Source organism: Carassius gibelio, chromosome B16, assembly GCF_023724105.1.
Source record: "Carassius gibelio isolate Cgi1373 ecotype wild population from Czech Republic chromosome B16, carGib1.2-hapl.c, whole genome shotgun sequence".
Lineage (NCBI taxonomy): Eukaryota > Metazoa > Chordata > Actinopteri > Cypriniformes > Cyprinidae > Carassius > Carassius gibelio.
The window spans coordinates 27,431,144-27,447,541 of NC_068411.1; the positions used below are offsets into that span (position 1 = coordinate 27,431,144).

General features: G+C 34.1%; 1 protein-coding gene across 2 annotated transcripts; it reads right to left on the reverse strand.

Moving 5' to 3' along the window:
* Positions 1–1,130: 1,130 nt before the first annotated feature.
* hpn (hepsin) lies at positions 1,131–15,652 on the reverse strand. Of its 2 annotated transcripts, none has more exons than XM_052578071.1 (13): positions 15,460–15,652; positions 14,622–14,724; positions 9,875–9,976; positions 9,748–9,789; positions 9,180–9,309; positions 8,968–9,084; positions 8,755–8,795; positions 8,504–8,669; positions 6,990–7,186; positions 6,157–6,252; positions 3,361–3,503; positions 3,053–3,217; positions 1,131–2,971 (listed from the first exon to the last, which is right to left on the reverse strand). In XM_052578071.1, the coding sequence occupies exons 2-13, from the start codon at positions 14,638–14,640 to the stop codon at positions 2,918–2,920; spliced, it is 1,272 nt and encodes a 423-aa protein (XP_052434031.1). In that variant the 5' UTR covers positions 14,641–14,724; positions 15,460–15,652; the 3' UTR covers positions 1,131–2,917. The 2 variants fall into 2 exon arrangements, with proteins under 2 accessions (XP_052434031.1, XP_052434030.1); XM_052578070.1 differs by having other exon boundaries at positions 15,454–15,651.
* Positions 15,653–16,398: the final 746 nt, after the last annotated feature.

Consider the following 16,398-nt stretch of genomic DNA (forward strand, 5'->3'; position numbering starts at 1 on the left):
GTTAACTGGATTGCAATAACTAAAATACACATTACATTATTGTTACTATGCATAGTAATAGCAGTATAGTAGCAGTCATAATAATAATAAAGCAAGCAAGCAAAGCTCTACACAGCTTTTGATGTTTATACATTTTGCAATTAATACACGGCTAAAAAGACACACACACACACATATATATATATATATATTTTGTTCCTTTTGTTCCATTTCCCGCCACTCCTTAGTTCCCATGGTAATCATTAGTGTCTCATTTGTGTCAGGTGTGTTTCTCCATTAGTCTTTTCAGTGTTTCCTATTCAAGTCTGTCCCTGAGTTCTGTCACGGTTTAGTCACTGCTGTATTTTGGCTGAGTTCTTTGCTCTTTCACCTTGAATCTCCTGTGTTTCTATCTGTTCCTACTGTATGCCCAAAGAAGCCATGACAGATGACTGAACCGAACAACACTAACTGGGCTGAGGAGCATCAGCGGCTGCTCCACTGTCAGGCCCACCGAACCATTCACTCCCAAGCCCTTGGATGCCAGCTCCAGTCTCCTTAAACAAAAAAAAAAAGAGGAGCACGAGGAGAAAAAGACTCAGCCCTTATCCCCTCTCCAGAGTCTGCTCTCAAGTGCTCACACAGGAGCCCAGCTCTCCTTCATCTCCTTCGAGCACCGTTTCAGTCACTGATGTATTTTAGCTTGGTTCTGTGTTTTCGAATTAAAGTTCACCCTTGTAGAATTTCCTGCATTCCTGTGCCCTGAAGCTGTGACGTGTGTGTGTGTGAGTGTGTGTGTGGGTCTGTGTTTATATACATACAATGTATGTCAAGGCTCAAAAGCACAACAAAAATAACTAAACCATAAATAAAAATAAAGAACTTCATTTATAATATATAAATATTTGTATCTTTATTCATTTGTGCTAAGATGTTTGTCAAGTTTAAGCACAAAGTAACCACAAATTATTTTTTTTTATTTGATTAAAACAAAAAAATATTACTTTTTTTATAAGCACTTTATATACACACATATTAGACATTATCACAAAGAAAAGAAAATATTTATTTACTTAATTCATATATAAGTATTTAAATGCTTAGATGATTTTATGTGAAGTTTTTGAAGCACAATCAAAAATAACCACAAATTATGACTTTTTATATATAAAAATTAAGTCTTTATTTCAGCATTAAAAGTCATTATGAGTTCAACATTTGTATTTTGTTGAAAAGAACTGAAAATAAAAAAAAGAGATTACTATATATCAAAGGTCAGAACTTCTGTATTGTACATATATTCAGAATGGTTTCATGAACATGAAAACAGAAACTATGCATATTTATAGAATAAAAGCTAAATCTTGTTTGAGTTTTATTTTTGTCATATTCAACGAGCCTAAAGACCTACAAAATTACTACATAATGTTACTCAGAAGGTTATGGTACAAAATCTGGATAACAATATAGCAGCTTAACATACAATTAGACATAAAACTGAATTAAACAGCATCACATAGTAAGGAAACTATTCATATGTACAACAATATAAGCAACAATACTGACTGCCAAAGTGATGAGTTTATTCATAATGCTTTCTAAACCAGTCTTTGGTTTGTATCTTTACGTTTAGTGCTTGTCACATCAATGCTTAACCCATTTTATAAGAAAAAAGAAGAGAAAAAAAATACATTACATGTAAAATACATGAAAGTGAGGTTTTCATGAAATATTTTCAAATGTCACTCTTCTGGCCATTTCAATTTATAAAACCTATTGAAGTACACATTTAATCATGGCACATCTCACAAAGGCCTGTATTATTCTGTAAAATCCTTCTTATAAGTTCATGTACTACAGATTTGACTTAAGCATCATACTGTGCCATTAATAAACAAAATTGAGATAAATACCGTAGATTGATCGAAAGTTGAGAGTCCTTGTCAGATAAGGATTGTGCTTAAAACAAAATGTATTTTTTGTGTATGTTGTTGGAGTCTGGAGTCTATATTACGTCTTTTCATATAGCATTATATTATTTAAATTAACATACTTTTTTTTTTTAAGGTAAATTAATAAAGTGTTTGCAGTCTAAGCTGAACATGACAATAGATTTAATTAATTTTGCTACCATCCATTCTGTACAAACCTGTAATAAAACAGGATAAAAAAAAATTCCCTAAACTCTAAAAATATGAATGTTTCATTTAAGTCTCTGTGTTTGGAAATAATACAGTATGTATGTATGTATGTATGTGTGTGTATAAATTATATATATATATATTAGTGCTGTCAAATAATTCATCTAATTGCATAATTGCATCTAAAAGTTTTTGTCTACATTGTGTGTACACTTTGTATATTTATTATGTATAAATAAATACATACACATACAGTATATATTTAGAAAATATGTACAAATACATACATTTATATATTTATATTTTTTCATTAAATATAAATATATAAACATAAAACAATTCTTTAAAAAGAATACATGCATGTGTTTGTATTTATATATACATAAAAATATATACACAGTGTAGACACATATATTACATAAACAAAAACTTTTATTTTGGATGCAATTCATCATGATTAATCGTTTGACAGCATGACTAATGAGTGTTTTTTAGGTTCAGTCAATATTGCTCATTTTAATCTCATTAAACAGTATTTTGGTAGATTTTCAGGGAAATAAAAACTGCATATTCTATGTTAATAACACGTACTATGTTCATCAACATATTTACCCAAAGTACAGCATCAGAAATGGTTCTTGGCCTCTGTGAGTCAGATACTGTCCTTGGCAGAGGTTGATCATCACAGAACATCTGATCAACACCAGACATTTGATCTCAGACTGATCCGAGCAACACATCTGACCTCAACAGGCAACATTTCAGTCTCATATTAAACATTTTTCCACTCTGAATGGCTATGGTGTGACCGCCCTTGCCATTTTGTGCACTCCTGGGGAGTTTTCATACATCTATGGAGGCAAACATGAGAGGAAGTTTGCTTTTATGTTATATAGATACACTGTTGAAAGTGTGATCCATGCATCACTCACCCTCATGGCTGTGGATAGCCATGGCAGAAAGCGTGACACACGTGTGTAGACGCCAGGCTTTTTGGCCATGGCACAGCCTGTGCCCCAGCTCACCACCCCCAGCAAACGATAGCGGCTGGTCTTAGACAGGACATCTGCTGCTACGAAAGGACCACCGCTGTCCCCCTGACATCATATGAGAGACAGTATCTCATATCACTTCATAATTCAACACAGCCACCACATCATTACTTATGAATGTTGCCCTCTAGTGGACATGTGTTGCTCCGTCCACTGGACTGATGATCTCAGAGCTGAGTGGCAGATACCTGGCAGGAGTCAGTTCCTCCTTTCTCATAACCGGCACAGAACATGGTGGTTGTGACCTGGTTGTCATAATAATCCGGGCCATTGCACACTGCATCACTGATGATGGGCACATGGGCTTCCTGGAGGACGTTAGCTTGAGTGCCTGCAATAAATCAAGTGACGTGAAGGAGGGCGTTTGTGTGAAACTGAAACACTCCTGAAAGTCTCTAGAATCCAATATCCAAGCAATATTAATCATTTTTCAAACCAAAGTCTATTGTTCAATTCATGTCATGTTGGAATTATCATATTTAAACAGACAGTACAACCCGAAATGAAAATTGTGTCATCATTTACTCACCCTCACTTCATTCCAAATCTGTATTACTTTCTTTCTTTGGGGCAACTTAAAAGAAGTTACTCTGAAGAAAGTTGGAAAAATAAAGTCATACTGCTTTGGAATGACATAAGGATGAGTATGTGAAGTCATAATTTTAGTTCTTGGTTGCACTATGCCTTTAAAAGCACTGCAATTTGTTACAAAATTGCATTACTATTATAAAAAGCAATTAATCACAGTGCACTGCATTGTCCTTAAGGCAAGTAACTTTTGCTTTAGTTTTTCTCACTGTTGGGATATAATACATTAAAAATTTATAATTGTGATTTTTTTTTTTCTTTTGAGTGACACACATCCAGCTAACAGGAAATGTTCTCAGAGCAATGCTTTTTGCAAAATGTTCTCAAAATTATGAACAAATGTTTTTGCAGTAACATTAGTAGAAACTTTTTTCAAAGTAGGTCTTTAATATCATTCTTAATATTATCTAAAAACGTTATTTATGCATCATTCATGGAACCTTTTTCCTGAAACATTATATTTTAATGTTTGCCAAACATTTTTAAATGTTACTTGTGTCAGATTTTTCAGTCAACATTCTCATAATGTTTGCAAAATAACAATCCTTTAATGTTTTTGCTAATGCATAGCCAAGGAATTGTTTCATTTATTTTTTTTTTCATCCGGACTTTTTGAACATAAAAAATAATAATAATTATTTTTATACCTTAATGGAATTAAGTTAAAATATGTGTCTGTTAGCTGGGGATATATAACTGACCAAGACCAAATAGTTCCCACATGATTCACACCAAGAAGTTTGCCATTTGTAATTTAGTTGCAAATTGGCATTGTTTATAAGCACTCCTTCTCTTGAATATGATTGTTCTGACATTGCATGAGGTAAGCCAATGTATCATATACTGTCAATTACTACACAGATAACAATGCATGACCCTCAGTGTTTATGAGCAAACAGGAAATGTGTTTACAGCATATTAAGGCTTAGCAGGTAACTGGACAATGTCATGAATAAACATTTAAAACATGCTTAAAACAACTATATTTAATAAAATTATAAGTATCCTAACTGAAACATGCTAGAATGATAACAATGCAGTGCTTCGAATATATACTACAGTATATGCACTATATATTAACAGACCGAGATCGGAATCGGACGATAATGGCTTTAAATGGTAAATATCGGCATTGGACCGATGTTAAAAAATATATGTCTTGCCGATAATATGAATATGTTAACTCACATGTGCTCAGAGTGTGCTAGCAATTAGATCATGTCAGCAGTGTGGCTCATTCTTCAAGCAAAGTTTTGCTTGAATGATTATTGGATTTAATGTTTTGGATTGCTGCATTTAAACTGAGAATGCACATAATGACAGTGTGTGATAAACAGTAATATAGGGATTATATATACTTATGTATACTTATTAACTTACTATACTTAAATATACTCATTTATTCATTAATGTGTAATGTGTTTTTAAACAAATTATGAGCTCTAAAAGATTAACATAATTTTAAAACTCTTTTGCTTTAGACCATCTACAAATGTTCAATCTTAAAATAAAATGTTAAGGTTACTACTGCATCCTTCTGGAGAAAAACATGCAGAGATTGATATATAGTTTATTTATAGTTATTTTTAAAGCGACAGTGTAGCCTACTCTTATTATAAAATAACTTAATTATTGTTTATTTAGTTCTAACAAATAAGTTCTTGTTTAAAACTAAACAACATTAAAAAATAAAAATAAAATAAATGTGCTTATAATTTCTACACAGGAGAGATTTAGTGTTGGTTTCATTTCAAGTTTTATTAATTTTATGTGCTTTCGTCATTTTTGTTATTTTTTAAATAATTCTGTTTTAGATTGAATTTATATTTCATTTTTTTTGTAGTTTTAGGTTTTCTTCTAATATTTACAGTATATTTTACTTTATTAATCACTGTATTATAAAAAAAAGAGTTCTTATTATGGAAATATACTTAAGATATTTTCAAACTCTTATTTGCATGTTATTTACAATTAACTTATATACTGTATTATACGGTGAACTTTTAATATTATATTATCTTCAACAGTTTTTTAAATATACTTAAAGATCTTTACACTAAGATAAGTAAAATAGAAGTGCACATTCAATACTAATAAGCACACTTCTTTTTCACAAGTGATAACACTGGAATAATGTGATAAGCCTGTTAGGCTTCTATCTCAAGTTACTGTACTTGTAAGAAAAGCTGAAATTATTGTCTGATAATTGAGCGCTGGTCATGCATGCGCTACTTTCAAGCACAACAACTCACTCAGATCACTGACACAAAGGTCAAAGCCAGACAGACAGACAGACAGACAAGAGAGTCTCCAGTTCCAGGTAAAGAGATGATAAACACAGGAATGCAGCACTTCAGTGACCTTTGATTAAAGACACAGAATAAGACATCACTCACCGTAATATTCCACATTACCCCAGCCGGTTACTGTACCCATCTGGCCATCCGCCAAACGCTGGCCGTAAGTAGGAAGACACACCGGCTGGATATAATCTAAAACACCAAAACAAAAGATGTCAGCTAAGAGGAAAACGCAAACTTGTGAAAGTACACTAGAGGGAACAAAAGGTGATTTTTAGCTTCTTACACTCAATTTCCTCTGATTTACAATGAGACAAAAATGCATTTCATAATCAAATCCATCATATTTCCACAACATTCTGATTAATGGTAAAATAAAACTCTGGATATGAGGAAAAGCTTTGTCCTTCTGGAAAATGTTGCCGGTTTTGTCTTTTGTTTCAACTCAAGGCACCTTGGAAATAGAGGAGCTTTGTTCTCAGGACGAGCAACCTGAGACCGGAGTGAGGTTTTACTACAACGCTATGTTCAGTCAGACAGACCTGTAACGTACCAATACCTAATGAAAAACACCTCAAAACAGACTCTGATTAGACTGCTGCCAGCAAAGACTTATCCTTGTTACACAGAGACGTTCCTTTATGAATGCATACCTTTTTGTATTTAAATGCTTTGAAACACAAACAAACAAAAACAAAACAAAACAAACTTTTTACAGTAAGACATTTACAGTAACATTTAAAGGATACTGTTATTCAGAGAAATAAAATCAAACGTTTCCAGTAATCTTTCTGTCCAAACTGAAGGCAAAAATGCATAATCACAGCCAATCAGAACACATGTGATGTTTACAATGAATCTCAATAGACCAGGATTTTGGCCAATGAAACTGTATTGTGGGCGGCACTACCTATTTCCTGGGAACTCACCAGTGAACTGCAGAGGTTTTGTCAGAGCCAGGACTGCTATGTCACGACTGTTGTCATCAATGTTGGCGTCGACAAAGGGCAGGTAGCTGCTGTGGTAGACAACCGTCTTCACCTCGGCGATCACAATGTTCTTACGGATGGGAGTGTTGTAGATCGATCCCATCAGAACCCGCCAGCGTGACACATGGCGATACCTCCTGGCGATACAGGCAGCAAATCAGAATATTAGAATGATTTCTGAAGGATCATGTGACACTGAAGACTGGAGTAACATAAAATATATTAAAATAGAAAACTATTTTAATTGTTATTAAATAAATGCAACCTTGATGAGCATAATAAAATGTTTTGCAAAATAATTAAATTTCTCTGAATGTCAGTATAAAACAGCAAAACCCTCCTTGTGTGGAGGCCCAATCTCAACCTCAGATGTTACACCCATGGACCGTTGGCTGAACGTCTGATGCATATAGGACACAAAAGTGGAAACACTTCAGAAGTGTCGAAGTCGTTATCGGATTGGTTGAATTATAAAGTATTTCATGGAGACGTGTGTTGTGATCCTAAACGTTCTGCCTGGAAACAAAAATGCTGTGGCACCAAACCCCCTCACGAAAGAAGAAAGCCGCCGAGTTTACAACTGTGACGACGAGCGCTTATCAGGATAAACTAAATGCTGGATATTTAAAAGTATCTCAAATATTTAAAGTTCATGGCATAGAATCTTTAAAATACTTCTGAGAGTTTTACACACTGGTCTGTGTGGCGACATTTCCATGCCCAAAACATGATGCCTAATGTAACTAACTGTGATTCGTTATTTGACATGTCAGTCAAATGGACACATAGGTGGGCCTTAGCCAATGAAAGCTGCCATAGATTCCAGACCTTCAGCCGTCAGTCTGAAGGTCTGACTATGTGAGACTAGCTGAAGCCCAACAAGAAAATAAATGTTCTTAAAAGTGTTGTAAGTGATGTTTTTTTAAATACTGTAAAATGCCACTTCACATCTAACAACTGAAATTGCTTAAAGTGTCGAAAGTTTTTCTTCGAATTTTATAATAAAGCAAAACTAGTACGTTTTAGCTTGGTTCTAGATGCTAACATGTTTCCTACATGTTTTAGCATATTTGCTAGCTGGTTTTTAGCATGTATTACCATGTGGCTAACATACTGAACTGTTTTAACACATTTCTAGCACGATTTAACATGTTGACAGCAAGTTTTAACGCATCGCTAGCATGATTCTCACATGGTTTAACAAACTGCTAACATTTTTACCATATTTTCTAACTTATTTTAAACCACTGCTAGTATGTTTTATCACATCGTTAACATGATTTAACATTTTACTTATGTCCCACATGAAGTAGGTTTCAGTACTCCACCATCTAGCATATGAATTATATAATTGTTATTCTGTCAATCAATATCAGAGTAGCCTCCATTACATCATTCAGTTGATAGCATGTTTCTAGAATGTTTTAAAGATAGTACTAAAAAGTGTCACTCACTCAGGAAAGCAGTGTGCGGCACTGATGATCCAGCGATCTGAAATGATGGATCCACCACACTGATGAACTCCGTCATACTGTAGGCTGACCTGCCATGGCCACGAACCCTGGCGGGCATCCACTCCCCCCACGATCCGCTCCTCAGGCAGCATACGACGACCACAGTCTATGGTGATGAAGAGAGTACAAATCATGTTTCTGCAGTGCACATATTCAATAGACTGCAAATATGCTTGAGTAGTTGCACTTACCCTGACAAATCACCTCAAGTATCTGACCTTTGTCACATTTACTGAAACAGAAATGAATCATTAGAATGTTTTAGAGAGGTTAACAAAAAGAAATCATATGATAAAATGATTTTATAATCTAATCTAAAGGTCATCTAATATGCTGATGGCCTTGATGACCATTCAGAATTAGTCCATGGTGCATAGATTCAGCTGAAATGTATTTTTACTTACCAAGGATAAAGGGCTGTTTTTATCTTCTTTCCATAAGTTAACTCATTCTCTTTTACGCAGAAGAAATCTTGGTCACCCCCATTATCAGGAGCACACGTCACTGAGTAATTCACTGCTCTGAATAGAGAAATAATGATGAATTCCAGTCAGATTTTTCAATCTACATTTCTCACAGTTAGCTGTGAGCCTGGTGCGTGTCGTGTGTTTGTTACCTGACGAAGCCCATCTCTTCACAGCTGATGTTGGCGATGAGCTGGTTGGCGCTGGATGAGCAGACGTGTTTCCACCTCCACTGGGTGGAGTCAAACACTCGCAGCCTCTGGTCTGCTGCGCTCACCTGTACTGCAGGACATGATCAACACAGTGAGAATGTTCATACTGTTATTGATGACCCAGTGTTGCATGGGAATACAGTACACAAGCAGAATGCACTGTGCAGAATACTGCATGATACAATGCAATGTCCTCAACTTCCATGTCCACTGTGTTGGAAAATGTAAAATGCTAATTAATGATTTTATTTCTGAGATTATAACTGGATGCCATTTGTTGAATTATGCATGCAACAAATATATGCATATATTTATAGTAAAGTATTTGCACATAGATGCATGCAACTAGATAGCTGTCTGGCTGTCTGTATGTGTGTATATAAATGCAGCTTTTAAACTTGTATAGGGTTTTATATATATATATTTGAAAATGTCATATTCATAAAGTGAAAAAAAAGTGACGTGACATTCAGTATGTATGTATGTATTACAAATGAACAATGCTTACCATCAAATAATCCAGTATCCTCTGTTGTCCTGAGATATGTGACTGAAAAACAAACACAGAAATCAAGTGTAAAATGTCTCTGAAGTGGCTGCAGTATTCCATTAAATCAGCTAGCAAAAAGTCTCACCAAGGGCCCAAATGGCTGCTCCTAGCCCTCCAAGTATGATCAAGATCAGAGCTACCGCAGCGGCCACCCGACACCGGCTGCAGATACTCATCCCTGGACCTCCTATAGGACAGAAACCCAGATGAAGTGTATGCTTAAAGAAGTAATGTAAGATTTTGTGAAGTTTACAATACATGCTTGTGCGCAAACACATAAATCATGACAGAGCTGATGAAAAGAACAGAACCATGAACAAGATCAATAGTCCAAAGTCATCAATTCCTCACTGCTAAAGTAAACGTGGGACTTCATCTCAGTGCCATGATCAGCTCTCTCTCCACACATACACACATGTGTAGTCAGGTGTACATTAGGTGTAATGGCTTTTATACTGTACAAACCGTATCTTAAATCGCCTACACCAACTTTACACCTAAACCTACCCCTTACAGGAAACTTTGTGCATTTTACTCTCTCAAAAAAAAAAAAAAAAAAAAAAACTCATTCTGTATGATTTATAAGCTTTTGTACCCATGGGGACCTCAATTTAGGACCACACCATTACACGAGTCCCCATGAGTCTGTGTGTATTCAGGTTTAAGTCCCCTCAAGGATATATAAACCTATACACACAAACACACACACACACAGAGAGAGAGAGAGATAAACCAGTGTAAGAATGTTCCCAGGGATGTAACCATGTCAGGGGTAAGTAATGCCACAAAGACAATCATATCCAGACCTATATGCACTGAGCAGTCACCACAGATACTGTTTACAAGCATTTCATTCTACTAGGACCAGTATTGCTCATTCATAACCATTATCATACTAAATAAAACACATACACACACACATAAACATAGAAATACTGTCCAGCTCTATTCTTCAACAAATCTATATTTATTTAATTTAATAATATAAATGTAAATGATTTAGGTATATTATAAATGTATGAAATATAAATATCACATACTTTTTATTCATATGAATATGAACTAAATTCATTTACACCTCTTGGAGCATAAATGCATCTTTGTTTTTCTTTTTATTCAATGCTAGTAGTATGACAGTAAAAGGAGAAAATATTTCCTGCATGTGTAAAATGCTGCTTCTGTCAAAAAATTGTATTTTTTAAGAAAATAATGTACAAGTCTCGTGAGCAAAAAGAGGGCAACCTCTGCGCAATAAACTTTCGGTTCATACACGCCAGATTCAAATCTGCATTCCCTACAAATTGTCATTACCATACTAAGGAGCCATGGCTTAAACCAAACTATTGTCAATGACAAGACTCAATATAATCCACTTAAAATTAGCAGGGATCAGCAGAATTAAGTTTCTATGGACTTTTTAACAAATAAAAAGAATGAGGAATGTGTAAGATATTGTGATTGATGGGTTTCAGATTCTGGTTAAATGCGCAGGCATTTCTGCACATGCGGCTGCCATGTGGATCATCACAAAATGTGTTTTCCTGACTGTGAGGAGCTTGTGCAGAAGCTCTTGTGTGATGATTAACTGTCGGCCCATGTGACATCAGACGGCTGCAGACACTGTGCTGTCTGATAAGCCCAGAGCAAACAAACACACAAAACAGGTTGCTGCAGCTCTGCATCAGGACTGAACGCACAAGCCTTTGGGTCATAGGGACATATTACGCAGAAACATCTATTTACAGTATCTAAAGGCGCTTATGATCCTCATGACCCAAAAAAGCACACACAAAAGAAAAAAAGGGAAATCTGTAAATCCCTAAAGGTTTTAAATTACTCGACCTACCCAAAAATTCTGTCATCATTCTTTCTTCTGTGGAAGACAAAATAATATATTTAGAAAAGGATTTCGGCTGCCATTGACTTCCATAGTATGGATAGGAAACAATATGGAAGTAAACAGAACCTGGAAGGGTTTGATTACCTGATTTCTTCTTTTGTCTTCCACAGAAGAAAGAAACTCATACAGGTCTGGAATGACAAACTCAATGAATAAATGGTGACATAATCTTCATTTTTGGGTGGATTTGTCCTTCAAGGAATGATGTGTGATGATTTTGTTCATGCAGGAACTTCATGCTCTCAGACGTTCTGAGGGAATCGCAGGTCATGGTCGCAGATAAATATCACATGGAAAGAGATGTTAGGCTGAAATTTCTCACATGGTGAGAAAAATGGTGGTGGGCTGCTGTTTTTCCTTTCGCTGAATTTAATTGTAAACGAATGATGCGGAAAATTCAGGTTCCAATTAGATTTTTAGATTTAATTGTTTGTCAGAAATTAAATATGGTGTAAGGTCTATAATGTAGAAATCCAGCTGTCTGTGTGATTTACACTATAGAGCCGAATTCCAGAGAGCATCTAATAATACAAATAATTTTATTAGCTAAAAAAAAGGTTGGACGGAAACTATTTGAGAACTTGTTGCAGTTGTATTTGTGAAATGTCTTGGTCATTGATGCAAGCTGTTAAACAATGAGCATGAAACATACCAGAGAGTATCAAGTGGAAATGAGACTCTTCATACTGTATCTCACCTTGACTCTCAACTGACTGTGATGTTTCGTACAAGCCCAGCTTTGAACGGTTACATTAGAGGTCAGAACAAAACTGAAACAGTGTGATGTTTTCCTGTTTGCTCTCTCTGGTTTCATTCCCGAGGATTTCCCCACTGCCTCAGAGCGTTTCTACAGCTCCTGCCATGACCCATTTGACAGCAGAACAAGAAGTACTTTTGTCTGAGTGGGGGTTTGTATGAGACAGAGCTGCTCTCTCTCTCTCTTACTCAAGATGGTCATACCTGGATGATTCAAGTTTTGCAGCAAAAAAAAAAAAAAAAAAACGGCCTCTACAATGAAAAGCATCCATGAGAACATTCTTTTAAATTGCTAAATTGCTAATCTGCATCAAGCAAGAAGCATTTATGAAAAAATAGAAATAATACAAGGAAAAAAAACGTTATACTGTACATACATAATGCATAATCCACAATGGCCTTAAAAAGTTCTTAAATCAGAGCATAAAGTGAAGTGTTTTTAAACAGTGAAGGTTATCTTCATATTCTAGTTAATGTTTTTTATGCAATGGAGAGCTGTTGGCTAAAAATAAAACCATTAAAAAAAACTTTATTAAAATAAAGGTTCAGCTTTCCAAGAGTTCCCAACCTTAATTTATTCCTGATTTCTTATCCATTTAGAATTTGTCCCTAACATGTCCCTGCCAATATCTAGTGATAGTCATTTTGATCAAACAATTAAATATGTATGTACATATGTAATCACTATTTTTGTAATTTCAGCCATAATACCGTTGATATCACCAGAGAAGTTAAAGTTTATTGCTAACTTAATGTTGTTGCACTGTTTTGTGTTCAGCTGCTTCTCCCATTTGCTCTTTTTACAGTGACTATCATTCTAGACTAATAAAATAAAATACAACAATTTCTCAAAAATTTGTAACAGTATATACTGATAAACTGAACATTCACTTCAATGTATGAGGTGACCGAACAGAAAATAAAAAGTAAGTGCTAGTATTCTAAAAATAGTGAATTAAACTACAAACTAATGCACAGTGTTTCCATCTAACATTTATCCATAGTTAGCAGAAAACCTGATACTTCTGAATATGTTCGCTATTTTGTGCCGGAAGTTATCCTTGGAATGGAAAAAGTTATATTTTATTTGTAAACATCATACTTTTCTCTTTTATTTCAGTTAATGCCATAAAATTAGCAAGGTAAGCCAGCAGTACACTGAATAAAATGATAACTACATTTAGGTAAGTTAAGTAGTTAGCCAACTAAATTTGTTTATTAAGTTAATGAACTATATATATATATATAATGATGGGTGAAATAACTCTAAATCAGTAAAATGACAAAATTATTTAGTGATATGAAGAGCACCAATCATATTCCTAATCATTTGATTTTGGGACTTCGGAGCGGGTTCATGATCATGTGAATTAGATCGTAACTTCTTATTGGGTTCTCTAATTATTTTGCTTTCTTGCTCCGAAGTCCTGATCTGAAATGATGGTTCGCGATTCAATATTCAGATCAAGACTTCGTAGCACAGATCGCAAATCATTTGCATTAGCATAGATCCGACCTTCGGAGTGGGTTCTAGAATCATTCCGCATTTCCTTATACTGTACTTGTCTAGATCAACTTTGGATCCAGATTTTTGTTTATGCATGTGACATTCATTTAGCAGGAAACAAATGAAATTATTTATATTTTTCCTATATTGTCTTTTGGGTACTCAAACAATCCAAAGTAAAATAATCTTTAAAACCGAAAGAATTCAAAATGAGATGGAATGAACATATAAAACATATCTGACCAAAATTACTGTGTTGTACAATGCCAAACAAGTGAACGACATGCGTCCATCCAAGTTTTTGGTGAAATTTGAATTAAGTAAGTATTCTGTTGGTTGTCCTCTTTAGTTTCCAAAGTTGGACATTGTGATGGGTGATGTCCTTACCAATATCCAGCAACTACTAAAAATGACCCTAGCAACAATTTTGATCAAGTAATGATGTCTGTTGTCTGCCTTACCTATGCCAAAATCATACCTGCACCCTAGTATTTAACTTTCTGTTCTGTATGCACCGTCACATCATGTCTTGACACCTTTTGGCCTTTTGTCAAAGTAATACAAAGATCCAGATTGACCAAAACAAATTGAGTAAATGACCCATCACTGTTAATCTTTAACCTGGCAGTCATCTCATGTCAAAAAGGAGAGAAATAGCTCAGTACTCACCGATCTTCTTCTCTGGCATCTTTATCCAGAACAGAAAACTGAAAAATAAGCTTGAAACGGATTCCGATGATTCCTCCTCAAAACCTTTGTTGCTTCTTCAAACCTGAAAATGTTGAGGAAAATACTTAGAAAAAGTAGTCCGACCGCTGTCATGGACAAAGATGGGTTGAGCAAGTTAAATAAACCAAAGGGCAAACTGAGAAAAAAAAAAAACGGAGTTACAGTCTGTGCTGTTATTAACAATCACTGTAAAAATACAAAAAACTAAGCTTAATAGAAACGAAACTTAATACAACTTAATACGAACACAAACTCATTTTGTTGCATTCAATTTAATTTGTGCTTTCATTTATGTCCTTGATACTAACTTTTACTTTTTACAATTATTATTATTATTAATAATAATTAAATTCAAACTGGTTGAAACATTATACATTTATTACCGTGATTTGTAACTTTAAATTTGGTTTAATGACTTGGTTAAAATTAAACACTTTTACAGAACTTAAAGGTGTCTAGTGTTCTGTAACTTGTGTTCAGCTACATATTAACTTTTTTCCCAAGTACTCACATTTATTTTAACTTTATTATTATTACTATTATTAAACGGAAGTTAAAAGTGAAAAAAAGTTACATGCAGTAAAAAAATTAAATTAAGAAAAAAAAATTAAAGAAAAATTACATAATGTTACATAAGGTGAAAAATATCTGGAAAAATAAATGATCTCATAAGTAATTGATGGTAATTTGATTATATGGATAGAAATGATCGTAATAATCGTTTACTTCCAGTTTCATCAATACTCTTAATAGTTCAAACTTAAGTTCTCACCTTTACCTCTCCGCTTCAGGTTCTGGGATAAACTCTTGAATAAGAAACAAAGAGGTGAAGAAGTAAATCAGTGGTTTCTTCAAGATATTCGCGCTGACATTTCACTTTCCCCGGAGTCCTTCGCTCTTTTCTTGTGTGTTAAATGAAGCTATTCTCTGCTGGCAGGACAGCTCTTCTCCTCACTTCACTCTCTCTGCTGTTCGCTGGAGTGGAAACCTCCCTCTTCCGGTCAGCAGTGAGTCTCAGGAGAGCGCAGGTGAATCCCCTTCATCTGATGAAGCACTCATGAGCAACAAGACTGCCAGATACATGATGCATTGTATGCTTTTTATAGATTTATAAATCAGTCAAAACCATACAATGAATAAAATAAATTCATACCATGAATAAAGACTATCCTTATTATAAAATTCTCAAAATCTTATTAACAGTTAATAATATTTATAATATATCATTCATTATTATCCCCTTTACTTCTTTATACTTATATATATGACTTAATAGACTTAAAAAAATGGTCTATGCCCAATTTATTGTTTTCCAACAGCAACAATTATTATTAAAAGCAGTTGTTATTAATTAGTATTTAACATTACTTATTAAATAATAAAAAAATGTTAATATTAGTAATAGATTGTTGTTCATAAAATAACATAACATGGGAATTAAATAGTAAGACATTGTGAAGCAAAAAAATATTTAAATAGGAACATATATATATATATATATATATATATATATATATATATATATATATATATATATATATAAAATACATGTAAAATAATTTTATTATTATGCTCTTTAGTTCTTTAGATTGGTCGATAACAGTAATGCTATTAATCACAGCTATTTTATTAAAATGAAAGGTACACATTAAATATTAAGTTAAACTCATTATAATGTTTAAAATAATTACTAATATAATTGAATGCATTAAAATTA